Raw genomic sequence first — 22035 nt, forward strand, 5'->3', positions numbered from 1 at the left:
AATGTTCAACATCCGTAATTATTAGAGAGATGCAAATCGAAACTGTAATAATTAACATCTTACACCGGTCAGAATGGCTATCATTAATAAGACTACAAATAACAAATGCTGGAGTGGGTGTGGAAAGAAGGGAACCCTCCTTCACTGTTGGTGCAAATGTAAATTGGTACAACTACTGTGGAAAAGACTGTGGAGGTTCGTCAGAAAACTAAAAATAAAACTACCACATGACCCAGCAATCCCACTCCTGGGCGTATACCCGTACCAAACCTTCACTGAAAAAGGTACATGCACCCCTATGTTCACTACAGCACTATTCAAAATAGCCAAGACATGGAAACAACCTAAATGTCCATTGACAGATGAATGGATTAAGATGTACATACACACAATGGAATATTGCTACTCAGCCATAAAAAAGAACAAAATAATGCCATTTGCAACAACATGAATGGAATTAGAGACTCTCATACCAAGTGAAGTAAGTCAGAAAGAGCAAGAAAAACACCATATAATATCACTTGTATGTGGAGTCTAAAATATGGCACAGATGAACATACCCAGAGAACAGAAACAGTCTCACAGACATGGAGAGAAGACTTGTGGTTTCCAAGGAGGAGGGAGAGGGAGTGGGATGTAATGAGAGTTTGGGTTTAATAAATGTAAACTATTACATTGAGAATGAATAAGCAATGAGATCTTGTTGTATAGCACAGTTATATCCAATGACTTGTGATAGAACATGTTGGAAGATAATGTGAAGAAGAGTGTATATATGTGTGACTGGGTCACTTTGCTGTACAGCACAAATTGACAGAATGTTGTAAATCAACTATAATAATTTTTTAAAGTGTAATAAAATCACATCTTGTAGTATTTATGTCATTCAAAATAAATGAATCGTACTGACAAGCCAACTATATGAGTAAATCTTAGTAAAATTAAAGACAAAAATCTTTACAATATTATGTATAAAATTAAGCCTGAAATATTCGATAAAGCATAGTAATCCCCTTTTAAATTATTAAAAATAACTATATATATATATCTCAGTTGAGCATGAGATTCAAGATACTGTGTAACCTCAGGTGGGGAAAGCCAGGGGGATCATATAAGAGATAGGATATGGTTAGATGAAGTTTATTGACAAGACCCTAGCTTTTGTCTGGGTTTTGGGCTCATAGGCACTTATTACATTTTTGAAGACAGCTCAGAAAAGCCATGCATGGGCTAAATGTTAAGTGTGTCAAGTATAACAAATAATATGATCATGTGCCCGCATTCCAAAAAACATAAAATAAAATCAACCCACATTCCCAAAGGCAATGTAAGGGATTAGAAAGAGCCCATGGTAAGTGAGACCCACTTGGGTCTCTTCTGAGTCACTTAGCCTCTCTCAGCTAGTCTCCTCATGTCTAAAACATAGACCATAAAGAGGGATATTTAGAGATGAAGGCCATTAAGGCTTAGCTCAATAAATGGTAGCCAGTGTTAGTAGCAAAGAAGAGAGGGCTTGGCTGTAACAGAATGGGAAAAATTGCTAAGGAAAATGTTGCAAGTCGGTATATTGGAATGCGCTAATGTTATGGTAATAATAAAAGAGTTTTCTATGTGCTAAGCATGGTGCTAAAACTTTTTATTCGCATTTTATTTAACAACAGCAGCCTTATGAACTACATATTTTTTTATATTCTTCAATTTATAGACAAGGACACAGAAGTTCAGAGACAGTAGAGAAATTCACTCAAAGTCACTTATGAGTAGGATCGAGGGCTAGGATTTGAATCCAGGTCTCTGCTTCTCAAGACCCACTGGTCTCCACCTTTTCCTGGCAAAATCTGTATATGTTTCCTTTGACCTGGAACTGGTAAGGGTCTGTGCCCTGACCCAAGCTCCAGCCCCTTGCCTTACCATGACTGCCTGTATTTACCTCACCCCTATGTGTTTGGGAGCCAGATGTGGACCTAACAGGTCCTCTGTTTGTGTTTGACAGGTGTGGGATGATCTACATGGAGCCCCATCAGCTAGGCTGGAAGCCTCTGAAGGATTCATACATGGACACCCTGCCTTCCAGTCTCACAGAGGAACACAAGGAATTGGTGAGACCATCTGATCCCTTTCCTTCCTGTCCCTCTCCTGAATCTCCTCATCTCAAAGGCCTTCTAGGACCATTTTCATGTTCATAATTACAGGAAGCAAGAAGGGGCAGGAAATTCCTTGTCCCCAGTTGTCTTGCTTCCTGGCTGCCTGCCATTTTTCTGACTTTCTTCTCCATGCGGTGGGGATGGGATTGTACAGTCAATTTCTGCTTTCTCTTCCACCTTCTCCATTACTCCTTGGCTCCCCAGTGGAGAATTCTGGTGCTTGAGAAACATTTTGTATGATGACTGAAATGTCACCCCTTTCCCCATTGTCTGCTATCAGAAATATCTCTGGAAGTTGCTTTAGAGATGGACCAGATTAGAAAGACCTGTGTTCCTCTCATCATTGCCACTTCCCACCCCTGTAACCGAGACTCCATACCTCCCTTCAGGGAGCCAGAACCAGGTAGAAATTCTCTTAATGCAGCTACTAAGTGGGTCCTTTTCCTTCTTCTCTTCCTAAAAGAGGTGAATACACATGAAAACTAGGGAAGCAGGAAGGGAAAACCAGTGCCTGTGGTATTTCTTTCATTAGCAGGGTTCCCTAGGAAAGTTTCCCACTGAAGAAACCAAGAAGGAAGTTCCCATTGTGGCACAGTGGAAACAATCTGACTAATATCCATGACGATGCAGGTTCAATCGCTAGCCTCACTCGGTGGGTCAGCGATCCGACGGTGCCACGAGCTGTGGTATAGGTGGCAGATGTGGCTTGGATCTGGTGTTGCTATAGCTGTGGTGTAGGCCGGCAGCTGCAGCTCCAATTCGACCCCTAGCCTGAGGATGTCCATATGCCACAGGTGCAGCCCTAAAAAGACAAAACAAAACAAAACAAAAAAAAAAAAGAAGAAAAAAGAAAAGAAGGAAAAGAAAAAAAAAAAGAAACCAAGAAGGATCTGAGTTGGGTTCTTTTCCTACTGTGGAAATACTCTGGGGAACTGTGTAGGACAACCCCATTCCTGTCACATTTACATACATGTACATATATAGAGAGAGTATTTATTTATACAGATGGAGTTTCCATCATGGCGCAGCAGAAACAAATCTGACTAGGAACCATGAGGTTGCAAGTTCGAGCTCTGGCCTCTTTCAGTGGGTTAAGGGTCTGGCATTGCTGTAAGTTGTGGTGTAGGTCGCAGATGTGGCTCGGATCCCAGTTGCTGTGGCTGTGGCATAGGCCGGCAGCTGTAGCTCCAATTCAACCACTAGCCTGGGAACTTCCGTATGCCGTGTGTGCAGCCCTAAAAAGCAAAAAAAAAAAAAAAAAATTTTATACAGACCCATGTCCACACACAGTTAGAGACCAGTCTACACATGCACAGGCAGTCTTCAGGGATTTCCCAACGTCCTTAGCACAGTCTGACTTTTTTATTTGGATCTCTTAGACCAGTTTCACCCAGCCTGCCTCTCCAACCTCATCATGTCTTCTTTTGTGAAATGCCTATTTAGGTCTTTTGTCCATTTCTCAATTGCATTGTATTGTTTTGTTGTTCAGTTGTATGTGTCATTTGTATATTTTAGAGATTAAACCTTTGTCGGTTGAGTCATTTGCACAAATTTTTTCCCATTCTGTGGGTTGTCTTTTTGTTTTTTTAATGATTTCCTTTTCTGGGCAGAAGCTTTTGAGTTTAATTAGATCCCATTGGTTTCTTTGTGTCTTTATTGTGTTTCTTCTAGGAGATGGATCAAACAAGATGTTGCTATGATTTATGTCAAAGTACATTCTGCCTATGTTTTCATCTAGGAGTCTTATAGTGTCTGGCCTTACATTGAGGTCTTTAATACATTTTGAGTTTATTTTTGTGTATGGTGTTAGACGGTGTTCTAATTTCAGTCTCTTACATGCAGTTGTCCAGTTTTCCCAGCACCATTTACGGAAGAGACTGTCTTTCCTCCCCTGTATGTTCTTGCCTCCTTTGTCATAGAATAATTGACCATAGGTTGTTTGGGTTTATTTCTGGGCTTTTCTATCCTGTTCCATTGATCTGTATTTCTGTTTTTCTTCCAATATCCTACCATCTTAATGACTGTAGCTTTGTAGCAGAGTCTGAAGTCAGGGAGCCTGACTCCTCCAGTCCCATTTTTTCTTTGGCTATTTGAGGTCTTTTGTGTTTCCATACAAATGTTAAAATACTTTGTTCTAGTTCTGTAAAGAATGTCATTGGTAATTTGATAGGAGGAAGTGTATTAAATCTGTAGATTGCTTTAGGTAGTACTGTCATTTTGACTATATTGATTCTTCCAATCCAAGAGAATGGTACATTTTTTTTATCAATTTGTGTCTTTGATTTCTTTCAGTGTCTTATAGTTCTCAGAGTATAGGTCTTTTGTCTCTTTAGATAGGTTTATTCCTAGTTATTTTATTCTTTTTGATGCAGTGGTAAATGGGATTGTTTCCCAAATTTATCTTTCTGATCTTTCATTTTAGTATATAGAAATGCAGTCAATTTCTGTGTATTAATTTTGTATCCTGTGACTTTATCAAATTCATTAATGAGCTCTAATAGTTTTCTGGTAGTGTCTTTAGGATTTTCTAGGTATAGAATCATGTCATCTGCAAACAGTGATAGTTTTACTTCTTCTTTTCCAATTTGGACTCCTTTTATTTCTTTTTCTTCTCTGACTGCCATGGCTAGGACTTCTAAGACCATGTTAACGAACATTGGTGAAAGAGGACATCCTTGTCTTATTCCTGATCTTAGTGGAAATGCTTTCATTTTTTCACTGTTGAGAATGTTGTTAGCTGTGGGTTTGTCATAATTGGCTTTTATTATACTGAGGTAATTCCCCTCTATGCCCACTCTCTGGAGAGGTGTTTTTGTTGTTGTTGTTGTTTTTATCAGGAATAGGTGTTGGATTTTGTCAAAAGTTTTTTCTGCATCTATGACCATATGGTTTTTATTTTTCAATTTGTTGATGTGGTGCATCACACTGATAGATTTATGGGTATTGAAGAATTCTAGCATCCCTGGGATAAATCCTACCTGATCATGGTATATGATCTTTTTAATGTGTATTTGTAGGTGGTTTGCTAATATTTTGTTGAAGATTTTTGCATCTATGTTCATCACTGATATTGGACTGTAATTTTCTTTTTTTGTGGTATCTTTGTCTGGTTTGGCTATCAGTGTGATGGTGTTTTCATAGAATGAGCTTGGGAGTGTTCCTTTGAAATTTTCTTGAAAAGTTTTGGAAGAGGTGTTAACTCTTCTCTGAATGTTTAGTAGAACTCAGCTGTGAAGCATCAGGTCCTGGACTTTTGTTTTTTGGAAGGTTTTTTGTTTTGTTTTGTTGTTTTGGGGGGTTTTTTGCTTGTTTGTTCGTTTGTTTGTCTTTTTGGGGCCGCACCTGTGGCATATGAAGGTTCCCAGGCTAGGGGTCGAATTGGAGCTGTAGCTGACGGCCTACACCAGAGCCACAGCATCGCGGGATCCAAGCCATGTCTGCGACCTACACCACAGCTCACGGCAACACCAGATCCTTAACCCACTGAGCAAATCCAGAGATTGAACCCACAACCCTATGGTTCCCGGTCGGATTTGTTAACCACTGAGCCACGACAGGAACTCCAGTTTGGAAGTTTTTAAATCACGTTTTCAACTTCAGTGCTTGTGATTGGTGTATTCACATTTTCAATTTCTTCCTGTTCCATTTCTTCTAGGTTGTCCATTTTATTGGCATACAGTTGTTCATAGTAGTCTCTCATGATCTTTTGTATTTCTGAGTATCAGTTGTAACTTCTTTTTCATTTCTAATCTTATTGATTTGAACCCTCTCCCCTTTTTTCTTAATAAGTCTAGCTAATGGTTTATCAATTTTGTTGATCTTTTCAAAGAACCAACTTTTGGTTTCATTGATCCTCTCCACTGTTTTCTTTATTGCTGTTGTTAATTTCTGCTCTAATGTTTACTATTTCTTTCATTCTACTAATTTTTGGCTTTGTCTGTTCTTCCTTCTCTAGATGTTTAGGGTATAAGGTTAGGTTGATTATTTGGATTTTTTTCTTCTTTCCTGAGATAAGATTGTATTGCTGTAAACTTCCCTCTATGAACTGCTTTTACTGTGTCTCATAGGTTTTGGATTATTGTATCTTCATTGTCATTTGTCCCTGTGTATCTTTTAATTTCCTCTTTGATTTCTTCAATGATCCTTTGGTTATTTAGTAGCATATTGTTTAGCTTCCAAGAGTTTGTGTTTTTTGCTGTTTTTTTCTTGTAGTTTATTTCTAGTCTCATAGCATTGTGAATGGAGAAAATGCTTGAAATAATTTCAATTTTTAAAAATTTATTGAGGCTTGATCTGTGGCCCAGGATGTGATCTACCCAGGAGAACGTTCCATGTGCACTTGAAAAGAACTTTATTCTGCTACTTTGGAGTGAAAAGTTCTATAGATATCAGTTAAGTCTGTTTGGTCCAGTGCATCATGTAAGGCCTGTGTTCCCTTGCTGACTTTCTGTCTGGATGATCTGTCCATTGCTGCAAGTGGAGTGTTAAAGTCCCCCACTACTGTTGTGTTACTGTCCATTTCCCCTTTTATGGCTGTTAGTAGTTGCCTTATATATTGTGCAGCTCCTATGTTGGGTGCATGTATATTTACAATTGTTATTTGTTCTTCTTTTATTGATCCTTTGATCATTATGTAAGTCCTTCCTTGTCTCTTGTGACCTTCTTTATTTTAAAATCTATTTTGTCTAATATGAGAATTGCTATTCCTGCTTTTCTATAATTTCCATTTGCAGGTAATATTTTATTCCATTTCCTCACTTTAAGTCTGTATATGTCCTTAGATCTAAAGTGGGTCTTCTTTAGACAGCATATGTATGGGTCTTGCTTTTGAATCCATTCAGCTGGTCTTTTTCTTTTAGTTGGAGCATTTAATCCATTGACATTCAATGTAATAATGGATAAGTATGGATTTATTGTCATTTACTTAAAAAAATTGGTGGGGATTGCTATTTTGGGTCTTTTTTCTTCCCTTCCTCTTTTTGTTGTCTTTTCTTGTGATTTGCTGACCATTTTTAGTGTTATATTTGGCTTGTTTTTTCTTTTTTTATGTGTGTGACCATTATAATTATTTGACTAGTGGATCCCCTTATATTTTGATATATCCATCTATATGTGCGCAGAATTGTTTCATCTTACTGGTCTCCTTAATTTCAAGTGCATTTTCAATGTTCTGCATTTGTTCTCTCTTTTTCTCATCCTTTCTAGTTTAGATATCATATTTGTCAATGGGTGATTTCCTACTTTTAAATTATCTTTGCCTTTACCAGTGAGCGTTTTCATTTTTAATATTCTTGTTTCTAATTGTGGCTTTTCCTTTTCTACTTAGAGAAGTTCCTTTATTAGTTGTTGTAAGCTGGGTTGGAGGTGCTGAATTCTCTTAGCTTTTGCTTGTCTGTGAAGCTTTTGATCTCTCCATCAGATCTGAATGAGAGCTTTGCTGGGTAGAGTATTCTTGGTTCTAGGCGCCTGCTCTTCATCACCGCAAATATATTTCGCTGCTCCCTTCTGGCTTGTACAATTTTTGCTGAGAGATGAGCTGTTATCCTATAAGTATTCCCTTATACGTGACTTGTTGCTTCTCCCTTGTGGCTGTTAATATTTTTTTCTTTGAACTTAATTTTTGTCAGTTTGATTAGTCTGTGTCTTGCTGTATTTCTTCAAAGGTTTATTTTGTATGAAATTCTCTGTGGTTCTTCCCCTTGAGTGAGTATTTCCTTTCCTGTATTTGGGAAATTTTTGGTTGTAATCTCTCCGGCTCTTTTTGTCTCTCTTCTCCTTCTGGAACCCCTGTAATGTGAATGTTGGTGCATTTAATGTTGTCCCAGATGTCGCTTAGACTCTCCTCAGTTTTTTTTCCACTCTTTTTTTCTTTATTCTTTCCACCTCACTTATTCATTCTTCTGCCTCTGTTAACCTGCTTTGGGTTCCTTCTGGATTATTTTTCATTTCAGCTATTGCACTTTTCATTTTGGGCTTCAAATCCTCTAGCTCTTTGTTAAACATCTCTTTTAAGTTCTTGATCTGTGTCCCCATTCTTTTTCCAAGATCTTAGATCTTCTTTACGGTCATCACTCTGAATTCCTTTTTCAGTAAATTGCCTGTTTCCTCATCGTTTAGTGATTTTTGTGTGTTTTTGTCTTGTTCCTTTGTCTGAAAGCTGCTTCTTTGTCATCTTGTAGCGTCGTCCCCTTGACAGTTGGTATGTAGATGTTGAAGCAAGTGCCCCCCGGTCCTGGAGTTCTCAGTGGTGGTAGTGGTTCATGAGTACCTGTTTGCTGGGTAGACTCTAGGGACTGTTCTCTGTAGATATAGGAGCAGGCTACGCTGTTCTACCAGCACTCTCCTTGCTTGGCCACTCTAGGGATATCTCTCTGAAGCCTCCAGGGTGGGGGACTTCTCCCTCCTTGTTGCTCACAGGCTCTCTCTGTAGCTATAGGATGTATGTTTCTGGTGGTCCCTCCCCCTGCCTTGCTGCTGGTAGGAGTGCTCTCTGTAGCCCTGCAGATTGGAATGTGGGTTAATGGGCCTCCTCTGGCTCTCTTGGTGTGGAAAGAGTGCCACTGATGTGAATCTTCACAGGGCCACTGGCAGAGGTCCTGTATATTATACTTTTTCAAGATTGGGCACCCCACAGCTGTCAGAGAGCAGGTACCAGCAGCCTTCTTGTGAAAATGGACACTGTCACCAGCAGCTTTTCTGGTGCTGCTTTGCTGGCTCAATCTTCTGCACGTTCTCGGGGCAGAGCCAAAGTGCCTGTGTTTTCCCTGATCAACAGGGAGTAGGCACCGGCAGCCCTCTCATGGAAGTGGGTACTGCTGCACTGGTACGAGCCTCTGCAGATTCTCTGGGTGGAGCTGAGATGCCTGTGTTTGCCTGTGTTTTCTCTGCTCAAGCAAGTCACTGCTTTTGCAGGAAGTGGGCGCTGCCCCCGGCAGCTTTTCTGGCGATGCCCTGCTGGTCAGAGCCCCAGCAGATTCTCTGGGTGCAGCCAAAGCACCTGTGTTTTCCCTTATCTCTCAGGGAATGAGTGCTGCCACCACCATGACAGATTGGGCTCCCCTGCCAGCAGGAACCAGGAAACTGTGTTATTCCCCCAGGTGGTTACCCCGCCTGATCCAAGAAGTCTGTAGCCCTAAGGGCAGGGCTGCTTCCCAGTCATTGCTAGGCAGCCACTATGACCAGGTGGTTCCTGAGCTGAGGCAGGCAGTGTCCTGCAGCTTGAGAAAGCAGACTTAGGGAACAAGGCTGAAGTGGTGGATCCTGCCCCTTCCTTCCAGCACCCCCAAACAATGGCATCCAGTCCCTAAGCCTGACTGGATTGCCTCCGCTTAGATGCTCTCCACTGTGGTCACTCTATACTCTAGTCCCTCCACGCTGTTTCCTCATGGCCAATGCCAGTTTTTTCCCCATGTAGCCTGCCCAGCTCCCTCTTTGGGTCTGATCTCTAAGGCCAAAGTTTTAGCTCCCTTCGCCTACTGGCACCTGCCTACAGTTGCCCATTGCTGGTACCACTGACCATTTGTGGAGAACTGTCTACTTCTTAACTGCTTCAGAGCATTTTTCTAGTTTCTCCTTCGTTTGTGGCTGGTCTCATCACTGGTGGGGGCACTTCCCGGGGTGCAGGAGCTACTCCTCTTTCCAGCTCCCTCCTGAGAGGGCAGGTCCCATCTCATTTCCTTTTACTTCTTTTTCTCTTGTTCTTCTTTCTTATGGTTTTGTAATGTTTTTCTTGTTCTATCATAATCTTGAGGTCTTTTGTCAGTTTTTTGCAGATTTTCTGTGTGAATAGTTCCACACGTAGTTGTATTTTCAGTGTATTTGTGGGAGTAAATGAGCCTTATGGCCTGCTTCTCCACCATCTTAGACCCCCCCCCTCCCAAGTAATTTTTTTTTAAAGAGTAAGTGGGGTGGGGAGCAGAGACAGAAGACAAGAACTATCATACCCACCAATAAGTATGTTCACACATACATATATGCACATTCCTGAAAATAAGCCCAGAACTTCCTAGGGTCACTTTCAATAGGAGTCCTGTCTTATAAATGTGTCATTTGCAAATCAGTTGTTTAGAATTTCTAACTTTTTTTTTTAATAGAAACAAAGTCAGATATAGTGGCAGTGACATAAAACTATTTCGTGTATCCATAGATCATGAGTCCACAGTGGCTCCAAGCTTTTCTTGACTATTCAGCTCAGTGAAATGAGAGGGGTGGACATGGCCAGTGGGCCGCATAGCCCATTAAATAGGAAGCTGGGGCAGGGGTCTTGGTGCCTATGGACTTTCCTTAATACACCTAAACTCAAAAGTAATCAGCAGTCTTACCAACAAATCTAGCCTCCTTGAGGTGTACTAAGCTCTTGGTCTTAAACACACTTTTTCATAATGCCAGATCTCACTTTCTCCTCTCAGGTCAACGACATGTTCATGTGGCTTGTCCAGCCCTGTCTGGAATTCATTCGCCTTCAGTGTAAATTTGTGGTCCAGACGTCTCCCATCCATCTTGCCTTCTCAATGATGAGATTGTACTCCTCTCTGCTTGGTGAGTACTACCCTACAACAATTTTCTCTCTCTCTCTCTCTCTCTCTCTCTCTCTTTTTTTTTTTTTTTTGGCTGAGCCCAAAGCCTGCTTAAGTTCCCAGGCCAGGGACTGAACCTGCACCACAACAGTGACCTGAGCCACAGCTGTGACAACACCAAATCCTTAACTATTAGGCTATCAGGGAACTCCTACCCTATAATTCTTAAGCCACATGAGGCTATGATATGCCTTGGCCATTTATTCTGCTACCATCTCTTCTTTTTCCCCAAGAGTTACAATGAGACCAGCCTTTTGGTCTAGAATAAGCAAGCTTTTTGAGATAGTAGAGTTTGGTGGAAAGAGTCCATATAGTTTGGCTTGATGTCGCATTGACTTCCTGGGTGTTACTGTGCAAATTAGCCCATTCTTCCTCAGTCTTAAATTCCTCATCCACACAATGGGAGTAAGGATTCCTGTTCCTCTTTACCTAGCAAGGATGTCCTGGAGGAAAAGGAACTTAGATGATACATGTGAATGATCATAAAAATAATTCTGGAGTTCCTGTCGTGGCACAGTGGTTAATGAATCCGACTAGGAACCATGAGGTTGTGGGTTCGATCCCTGGCCTTGCTCAGTGGGTTAATGATCCGGCGTTGCTGTGAGCTGTGGTGTAGGTCGCAGACACAGCTCGGATCCTGTGTTGCTGTGTCTCTGGCATAGGCTAGAGGCTACAGCTCCGATTCGACCCCTAGGCTGGGAACCTCCACATGCCGTGGGAGCGGCCCTAAAAAAGGCAAAAAAGAAAAAGAATTCTGAAAAGAATAAGATAGGAAATTTTCCCATGTTAAGAAAACTTACATTACAAAAATCTGAATTCACAGAACACATAGAGATGCCATAAGAAACTGATCACATTAGTCTCCAAAACTAGGGAACTTCTCCAGGACATAGAGAACCACTGGTTTACATGAATCTTTGGTTTAAGTGTTATTAAGTTTTCTATAACTATTTCAGTTAAATCAAATTTTACTGAGTTCTACTGGCAATGACAAAAGATGTGTCTCTTTGAAGAACTTGTATTGGATGCCATTTCTTTCTTAAGATCACACATAACTCAAACTGAAGATGGATTCTGCTACATGGACATATTTTCTCAGTTCATTTCTTCTGAAGGCATTACAGGTGTAAATTTTTTAAAAAGTAACATGAGAAACTGTTGAGTGGAAACTTCCTTTATCTAAATGTTATTTTTGATATTTATAAACATATTCCAGGATAGATGACACATTGGGCCATAACTCAAGCTCAATAAATCTAAGAAAATTGAAATCATATCAAGCATCTTTTCCAATCACAATGCTATGAGACTAGAAATCAGCTCCAAAAAAAAAAAAAAACCTGCGAAAAATAAAAACATGTTGAGGCTAGACAATATGGATAACTGAAACAAACAAACAAAACAACCCAATGGATAACTTAAGAAATCAAAGAGGAAATCACAAAATACCAGAATACAAATGAAAACAGAAGCACAACAATTCAAAATATATGGGAGGCAGCAAAAGCAGTTCTAAGAGGGACGTTTATAGTGATACAAACCTCAGAAACAAAAACAATCTCAAATAACCTAACCTAAACCTAAAGGAACTAGAAAAAGAACAACCAAAACCCAGAGTTAGTAGAAGGAAAGAAATCATCGAGACCGGAGCAGAAGTAAATTAAATAGAGACTGGAAAAAAGAAAAAAAAAAGATTAAACTAAGAGCTGTTTCTTTGAAAAGATAAACAAAATTGAGATTTGCATTTTTATTAAGAATATCATAGAAGTGGGATTTCCTGTTGTGGAACAATAGCAAGTGATAACGAGACTGACTAGTACCCATGAGGACGCAGCTTCAATCCCTGGCCTTGCTCAGTGGGTTTAGGATCTGGCGTTGCCCTGAGCTGTGGTGTAGGTCTCAGGTGCAGCTCAGATCCCGCATTGCAGTGGCTGTGGTGTAGGCCGGCAGCCACAGCTCTGATTCAACCCCTAGTCAGGGAACTTCCATATGCCGCAGGTGTGGCCCTAAAAAAACCAACAACAAAAAAAGAATACCACAGTAGTGATGATGTATCCTCAGTGCATTATCAGTGAGTGCATGATATTGATGTATCTTAATACTGCTGAAGGCTCTGGCCAAAAATGTCAATTACATTTCTCCACTGTAATGTTACTGTTTTTTCTTTTGTGATTAATAAATACATTGGGGAAAATAATTTGAAACTGTGCACATATGCTATTTCTCCTCAAACTTTTCATGCCCTGATTTTAACATCAATTGGTAGATCTTGCCTACTTCTGGCATTTCCTAGTGTAAATTTTCTATTTCTATTTCCTTTTACTAATTATAACTCTTCAGTGAAGACCTATTTTTCCCCATTTATTTAATCAATTTATTGACCAAAATATAGACTCATGGATATTTATTTTGTTCTATGGATTATAATCCAGTACTATAATTATTTGTTTTGTTGTTCAGATGGCTTTGGCCATTGGGAGCTCCTTCAGGTTAGTTCCTGTGTCCTTTCAGCATGCCTTTATCTTCAGATTACTAAAATCAGAAATGAAGGGAGTTCCCATTGTGGTGTAGCAGTAATGAATCTGATTAATATCCATGAGGATGCAGGTTTGATCCCTGGCCTTGCTTAGTGGGTTAAGTATCTGGCGTTGCATGAACTGTGGTATAGTCGCAGATGCAGCTCATTGCTATGGCTATGGCATAGGCCAGCAGCTACAGCTCTGATTTGACCCCTAGCCTGGGCCCTTCCATATGCCCTATGTGCGGCCCTAAAAAGAAAAAAGAGAGAGAGAAATGAAAATGAGGATGTTACTACTCATTCTACAGAAATGAAAAGGATTATAAGAAAGTCCAATGAACAACTAACTTCATGCCAACAAATTGGATAACCTAAATGAACTTAACAAATGCATACCAAGACACAAAACCTACCAAGACTACATTCTGAAGGAATCTCAATAGACCAATGACTAAGATTGGTCCATAAGCAAAAAGCTCCCAACACAGAAAAGCCCTGTACCTGAGGGCTTCACTGGTAAATTCTACCAAACATTTAGACAAGAACGAATACCAGTTCTTCTCAAACTTTTCCAAAACGTTTAAAGGAAAACACTTAACACTTCCTAACTCATTCTATGAGGCCAGCATCACCCTGTTACCAAAACCAGGCAAAGATATGACCAAAAAAAGAAAATTATAGGCCCATATCACTGATGAACATAGATGCAAAAATCCTCAGCAAAAAACTATAAAACCAAATCCAACAACACATTAAAAAGGGTCATGCACCATCATCAAGTGGGATTCATCCCAGGAAAGCAAATATTCTTCAATATCCTCAAATCAGTGTGATATACCACATTAACAAACTGAAAAATAAAAAACCATATGATCATCTCAATAGATGCAGAAAAATCTTTTGACAAAATTCAACACCCATTTACGACAAAAAACTCTCTAGAAATCAGACACCAAAGCCAGACAGAGACACTCCAAGAATAATATAGATAATTAAAAATATGTTCATAAGAACATTAATGCAAAAATTCCCCCCAAAATACTGGAAAACCAAATTTAACAGCATATTAAAAGGATTACACCCTGTGGCCAACCAAGATTTATTTCTGTAATGCAAAGATGGCTCAATGTATGAAAATTGATCAATGTGTAATACATGTAATACAATGTAATTACTAGAATGAAGGAAAAAACACATTTCAATTAATACAAAAAATGATTTGACAAAATTCATGAAATCATGATAAACAACATACAACAAAATAGGAATAGAAGGATACTACCACACAATTTAATAAAAGCCATATATGAAAACTCCATAGTGAACATTATAATCAATGATGAAAGACTTAAAGCTTTTCAACTAAGATCAAAAACAAGAAAAGAACGCTTGCTTTCACCACTTTTTTTTTTTGTCTTTTTGCCTTTTTTAGGACCACTCCTGCAGCACATGGAGATTCCCAGACTAGGGGTCTAATCAGAACTGTAAGCCACTGGCCTACGCCAGAGCCACAGCAATGCGGGATCCGAGCCTCGTCTGCTACCTACACCACAGCTCACGGCAACGCTGGATCCTTAACCCTCTAAGCAAGGGCAGGGATCAAACCCGCAACCTCATGGTTCCTAGTCAGACTCGTTAACCACTGCGCCATGACAGGAACTCCCGCTTTCACCACTTCTATTTAACATGGTACTGAAAGTTCTAGTCAGAGTAATTAGGCAGGAAAAAGTAATAAAAGAAAGGAAAAGGTAAAATTATCTCAGTTTGCAGATGACATGGTCTAATATGTAGTAAGTCCTAAGTATTCCACCCACACAAAAAAACCCTGTTATGAACAAATTCAGCAAAGTGGCAGCACACAAAATCAGTTGCATTTCTGTACACTGACAATGAACAATTCAAAGTCTAAATTGAGAAACTTGTGCCACTTACAACAGCATTGCAAAGAAGAAAATATGTAGGAAATAATTTAAAAAATAAGATGATAGACTTCTACAATGAAAAATATAAAACATTGCTTAAAGAAATTAAAGAACACATAAAATAGAAAGACATCCCAAGTTCATGGATTGGAAGACTAAATATTGTTAAGATGTCAACACTACCCAAAATGATTTACAGACTCAGTGCAATTTCTATCAAAATCCCAATTACATTTTTTCAGAAATATAAAAATCCATCCTGAAATTCATATGGAATTTCATACCAAAACAGTCTTGAAAAAAAAGAACAAAATTGGAGAACAAAGAACACTTCCTGATTTCAGAACTTACTGCAAAGCTGCAATAATCACAACAGTGCTTAAGTTCACATCAGTACTCACATAAAGATAGATACATAAACCAATGAAATGGAATAGAAAGTCTAGATATAAATTCTTGCATGTATTATTAATGTAGAAAGGACAGTAGTTTTCAACTAATAGTACCAGGAAACCTGGATATCCACTTGCAAAAGAATGAGGTGGGACCCTAACTGAATACCCTATACCAAAATTAACTCAAAACAAAAGTTTCTGGATTTCCCGTCATGGCACAGCGGAAAGGAATCCGACTAGGAACCATGAGGTTGCGGGTTTGATCCCTGGCCTCGCCCAGTGGGTTAAGGATCCGGCATTGCCATGAGCTGTGGTGTAGGCCAGCAGCTATAGCTCTGATTAGACTCCTAGCCTGGGAACCTCCATATGACTCAGGTGCAGCGCTAAAAAGACAAAAAAACCCAAAAACAAAAAACAGCAACAGGAGTTCCTGTTGTGGCACAGCAGAAGCGAATCTGACTGGTATCCCTCAGGATGTTGGTTTGATACCTGCCCTCAATCAGTGGTTCAGGGATCTGGTATTTCCCTGAGCTGTGGTGTAGGTCACAGATGTGGCTCGGATCTGGTGTTGCTGTGGCTATGGCATAGGCTGGCAGCTCTAGCTCTGATTTGACCCCTAGCCTGGAAACTTCTATATGCTGTGTGTGCAGCCCCAAAAACCAAAAAAAAAAAAAAAAAATTAAAACAGGTGAAAGACCTAAACATTAGAACTAAACTTAGAAAATTTCTTGAAGAGGAGTTCCCGTCGTGGCGCAGTGGTTAACAAATCCGACTAGGAACCATGAGGTTGAGGGTTCAGTCCCTGCCCTTGCTCAGTGGGTTAATGATCCGGCGTCGCCATGAGCTGTGGTGTAGGTTGCAGACTTGGCTCGGATCCCGCGTTGCTGTGGCTCTGGCGTAGGCCGGTGGCTACAGCTCCGATTGGACCCCTAGCCTGGGAACCTCCATATGCCGAGGGAGCGGCCCAAGAAATAGCAACAACAACAACAACAACAATAACAACAACAAAAAAAGACAAAAAAAAGAAAATTTCTTGAAGAAAGCTATTTGGCAATTATTTCTTAGATATGACACCAAAGGCACAGTCAACAAAAGAAAAAAAAATAGACTTCATGAAAATTAAAAACTTTTGTACATCAAAAGGCCCTATCAACAGAATAAAAAGGCAACCCATAGAGTGGGAGAAAATATTTGCAAATCATTTTTATGATAAAGGATGACTATCCAGAATAAATAGAGAACTCCTAGAATTTAACAATGCAAAAATAAATAACTTAATTAAACAATAGGCAAAGGACATAGATTTCTCCAAAGAAGTTAGACAAATGGCTAGTGAGCACATGAAAAGATGCTCAATATCACTACTAGGAAAATGCAAATAAATCAAAGCCACAATGAAATATCACCTTATACATATTGGATGTATACTATGCAAACAAAAACAGAATCAACAACCAGAAAGAACAAGTACTGACAAGGATGTAGCAAAATTGGAAACTTGGTGCACCGTTGATGGGAATGTAAAATGGTATGGTTGCTATGGAGAATAGTTGTCAGTTCCTCAAAATTAAATATAGGCTACCATATGACTTAGCACTTCAACTTGTGGGTATCTACATAAAGGAATTGAAAGTGGGGACATCAACAGTTATTTGCATCCCCATGTTCATAGCAGCTTTATTCACAGTAGCCAAAGCTGGAAGCAGCCCAAGTATCCATCAAACAATGAGTGGATAAAGAAAGTGTAGTATATACATAGAGCAAAACAATATTCATCCTTAAAAAAGAAAGAAATTCTGATACCAGCTACAACATGGATGAACCCTTGAGGACATTATGCTGAGAGCTCTAAGTCAGTCAGAAAAGGACTGTATGATTTCACCTCTAAGACATACTAGATGAGTCAGATTTGTAAGGACAAACAGTATAATGTCATTTGTGAGGCTTTGGGGAAAAGGGTCATGAATTAATGTTTAATGAGTACAGAGGTTCAGTTTTGCAAGATAAAAAAATAGTTTTGGATATGCCGTGGAGGTGGCCCTAAAAAAACCAAAAAATAAATAAAAATAGTTCTGGATATATATAGTGATGATGGTTGCACAATAATATTAATGTATTTAATACCACTAAACATTAAAATGGTTAAGATGGTAATTTTTCTACTATGCATATCTTACCATAATGAAAACCTTTTTTTATTTTAATGTTTGTGTATGAAGGATCTGGTAGCAGATGGCCACGCAGCCAATAACAATCCCCTCTCCAGGCCCCTCAGAAACAAAACTACCCAATTCGTATCTGTTGCACTCTGCAGCTTTTCCTGAGATGCCTTTTCTTGCTTTTAGATGAAATCAGGGAAATAGAAGAGCAGAAAAGTGAATTATCTGAAGGCCTGACAAGCCAACAGATCTTCCTCTGGCTGCAAGGTCTATTCCTCTTTGCTTTGGTGTGGACAGTGGCCGGCACCATCAACACAGACAGCAGAAAGAAATTTGATCTCTTTTTCCGTAACCTGATCATGGGTATGGATGATAACAACCCGAGACCCAAAAGCGTCAAACTCACCAAAAACAACATCTTTCCAGAAAGAGGTAATTTAGTACTGGTTTGTTTAGTCTTACTATTAATGGTTTGGGTCATTTGTTCCAAAACCAAGCAAACTCTGTGGCCCATGTAAGGCCTTTACAAAAGCTGAGGAAAATTGTGTTGCTTGCTTGGTAGATTCACTTGTTCAGAGTCGCCCCTTGTATGTAGAGATGAGTGACCCTGAAGTCAGGGTCTTATGGGTTATTTTACTTCTAAGTTTTAATTTAGAAAAAAAGTTAATATAACCTTTTTCAAATTACTCATAATCTCATTATTCTAACAGGCTGCAAGAAACAGCATGAGAAATATAGCCACTTTCACTTTTCTTATCCCTTTCTAGTCCCATTCTATGTGTTTTCACATGTTGTATCATATGGTGATTATAGTATTAATATTTCCTTTAATTTTGTCATTATAATCTAATATTATATTGAAATGTGTATAATTTTGCTGCAGGCATTATCCTCAAAATGATCACTTTAATGATGTATTCATATTTTCTTATATTTGTGAGATCATTTACTAAAAGATTGAAAGTTGAAAGATGTTTATTTTCTTTCAAGTGACTTTTACTTTTTTTTCTAATCACCCAAGTAATAGATTATATAAAATTTAGAAATGACAAAGAAAGGAATAGGAGAAAATAAATAGCCCCACTATCCAGAAATATTCACTTTTTACGTATTTTCTTCCAGTTTTTTCTGTATTTCTATAGCGCAAAAAAAAAAAAAAAAGGAATCATACTATATGTACATTCAAATAGTTTTGCATTTCTTTTTTTGCCTTTTTAGGGCCACACACACTGCATATGGAGGTTCCCAGGCTAGGGGCCCAATAGGAGCTACAGCTGCCAGCCAACACCACAGCCACAGCAACACAGGCTCTGAGCCACATCTGTGACCTACACCACAGCTCATGGCAACGCCAGATCCTTAACCCACTGAGCAAGGCCAGGGATTAAACCTGCAACCTCATGGTTCCTAGTCAGATTCGTTTCCACTGTGCCACAACGGGAGCTCAAGTTTACATTTCTTATTATAAAAGAGTATGTGAGGGGCCGTGAGGTAGCTCCCTGGGGTGATGGTAACTATTGTATATATTGAAACAGATTTGGGGTTACAGAGATATGTGTGTTTGTCAAAACTTGGTGAATGTGGAGTTCCCTTTGTGGCTCAGTGTATGACCCGAAGTGGCATTTCTAAATCATATGTAATTCTATGTTTAATTTTTTGAGGAACTGCCATAATGTTTTTCATACAGATTGCACCATTATACACTTCTGCCAGCAGTGCACAAGCATTTCAGTTTCTCCACAGCTTCGTGTTTTGTTTTCTTTTGTTTTTTAGAATAGCCATCCTGATGGATGTAAAGTTCATTATTTAAGAAAAAACATGAATTACCGTATAATAAAAAGATATAATTTTGGAGTTCCTGTTGTGGCTCAGTGGTAAGGAACCTGACTAGTATCCATGAGGACCTGGGTTTTGATCCCTGGCCTCGCTCAGTGGGTTAAGGATCTGGAGTTGCCGTGAGCTGTGGTGTAGGTCGCAGACACAGCTCGGATCCAGTGTTGCTGTGGCTACGGCGTAGGCCGGCAGCTACAGCTCTGATTCAACCCCTAGTTTGGGAACTTCCATATACATATTTGCTTAATCCATGATTATGTCCTTAGGATAATTTCCTATAAATAGAATTACTGAGTCAATAAAATTTTAAAGCTTTTGATTGCTAAATTTCCCTGGTGCTCTCACCAACGCTCTTTCCATTTTTTTTTTTTTTGAAATCATGGGCAATTAGAAATGTGAAAATGATACCTCATTTTAACTTTCCTCTTTTTAAATATTTTATTATATTTAAGAAGAGTTTAAGTATGATATTATATGTTATAGGTGTGCAATATTTGCAAATCACAATTTTTAAAGGTTATACGTCATTTATATTTATTATAAAATATTTGCTATAGTCCCCATGTTGTGCAATATATCCTTCTAGCTTATTTTATAACCAAAAGTTTGTAGCTCTTAACCCTGTGTTGCCTCTCTCCTATTCCTCTCTTCTCTGGTAACCAGTTCTCTACATTTGAAAGTCTGCTTCCTTTTTGTTATGTTTACTAGTTTGTTGTATTTTTTGGATTTCACATATAAGTGATATCATATAGGACTTGTCTTCCCTGACTTATTTCACTTAGTGTAATGCCCTCTAAGTCCATCCATGTTGCTGCAAATGGCAAAATGTCATTCTTTTTATGGCTGAGTAGTATTCCATGGTGTAGGAATACCACATCTTTACCTATTTATCTGCTAATGGGCACTTAGGTTGCTCGGCAATTCTAAATAGTGCTGCCATGAGTACTGGTGCATGTATCTTTTTGAATTAGTGTTTTTGTTTTCTTTAGATATATACCCAGGAGTAGGATTGCTGGGTCATGCAATAGATTTTAGTTTTTTGAGGAAGCTCTATAATGTTTTCCACAGTGGCTGCACCAATTTATATTGCCCTCAACAGTGTTCAAGTGTCCCCTTTTCTCCACATCCTCACCAATATTTGTTATCTGTGGTCTTTTTGATGACAGCCATTCTGACAGGTGTGAGGTAATACCTTATTGTGGTTTTGGTTTACATTTCTCTGATGAAGAGCAATGTTGAGTATCTTTTCAGATGCCTTCTGGCCATCTGTATTTCCTCTTTTAAAAAATATATATTCCAAAACAAAAATTTTAAAAAAAGAGAAATAAATAAATAAATAAAATGTCTATTCCAGAGTTCCCGTCGTGGCACAGCAGAAATGAATCTGACTAGGAACCATGAGATTGCGTGTTTGATCCCTGGCCTTTCTCAGTGGGTTAAAGATCCAGTGTTGCTGTGAGCTGTGGTGTAGATTGCAGACACAGCTCAGATCTGGTGTTGCTGTGGCGGTGGCATAGGGCAGCAGCTATGGCTCCTATTAGATCCCTAGCCTGGGAACCTCCTAGGGCTGCAGATGTGGCCCTAAAAAAGCAAAAAAAAAAAAAAAAGTCTATTCAGTTCCTTTGCCCATTTATTAATCAGGTTTTTTTTTTTGTCTTTTTGTCTTTTGTTGTTGTAGTTGTTGTTGTTGTTGCTGTTGCTATTTCTTGGGCTGCTCCCGTGGCATATGGAGGTTCCCAGGCTAGGGGTTGAATTGGAGCTGCAGCCACCGGCCTACGCCAGAGCCACAGCAACGCAGGATCCGAGCCGCGTCTGCAACCTACAGCACAGCTCACAGCAACGCCGGATCATTAACCCACTGAGCAAGGGCAGGGACCGAACCTGCAACCTCATGGTTCCTAGTCGGATTCGTTAACCACTGCGCCACGACGGGAACTCCTAATCAGGTTTTTTAACGTTGAGTTACATGAGCTGTTTATATATTTTAGATAGTAACCCTAGTCATATCACTAGCAAATATTTTCTCCCATTCAGTAGGTTGTCTTTTCATTCTGTGCATGGTTTCCTCTGACGTGCAAAAGCTTTTAAGTTCCATTAGGTCCATTTGTTTAGTTTTGCTATTGTTTCCTTTGCCTTAGAAGATAAATTTAAAAAAAAAATATTGCTACAGTTTATGCCAAAGAGTATTCTGCCTAGATTTTCTTCTAGTTTTATGATTTCCAATCTTACATGTAGGTCTTTAATTCATTTTGAGTTTACTTTTGTGTATGGTGTGAGAAAATGTTCTGATTTTATTATTTTACATACAGCTATTTTGTTTTCCTAGCATTACTTACTGAAGAGACTGTCTTTTTTGCCACTGTATATTCTTGCCTCCTTTGTCATAGATTAATTGACCATAAGTGTTTGGGTGTATTTCTGGGCTTCCTCTTCTGTTCCATTGATATATGTGTCTGTTTTTGTGCCAATACCATGCTGCTTTGATGAC

General features: G+C 39.2%; 1 protein-coding gene across 1 annotated transcript in view; it reads left to right on the forward strand.

The window, feature by feature from the left end:
* The window catches only part of DNAH3 (dynein axonemal heavy chain 3), a 216575-nt gene that overhangs the window by 101643 nt on the left and 92897 nt on the right, over positions 1-22035 (forward strand). Inside the window, exons 39-41 of the mRNA XM_047780346.1 lie at positions 1994-2099; positions 10553-10682; positions 17901-18146. Coding sequence (XP_047636302.1) covers positions 1994-2099; positions 10553-10682; positions 17901-18146 — 482 coding nt within the window. The remainder of the gene's footprint in view (positions 1-1993; positions 2100-10552; positions 10683-17900; positions 18147-22035) is intronic.

This window comes from Phacochoerus africanus, chromosome 5 (assembly GCF_016906955.1).
Source record: "Phacochoerus africanus isolate WHEZ1 chromosome 5, ROS_Pafr_v1, whole genome shotgun sequence".
Taxonomy (NCBI): domain Eukaryota; kingdom Metazoa; phylum Chordata; class Mammalia; order Artiodactyla; family Suidae; genus Phacochoerus; species Phacochoerus africanus.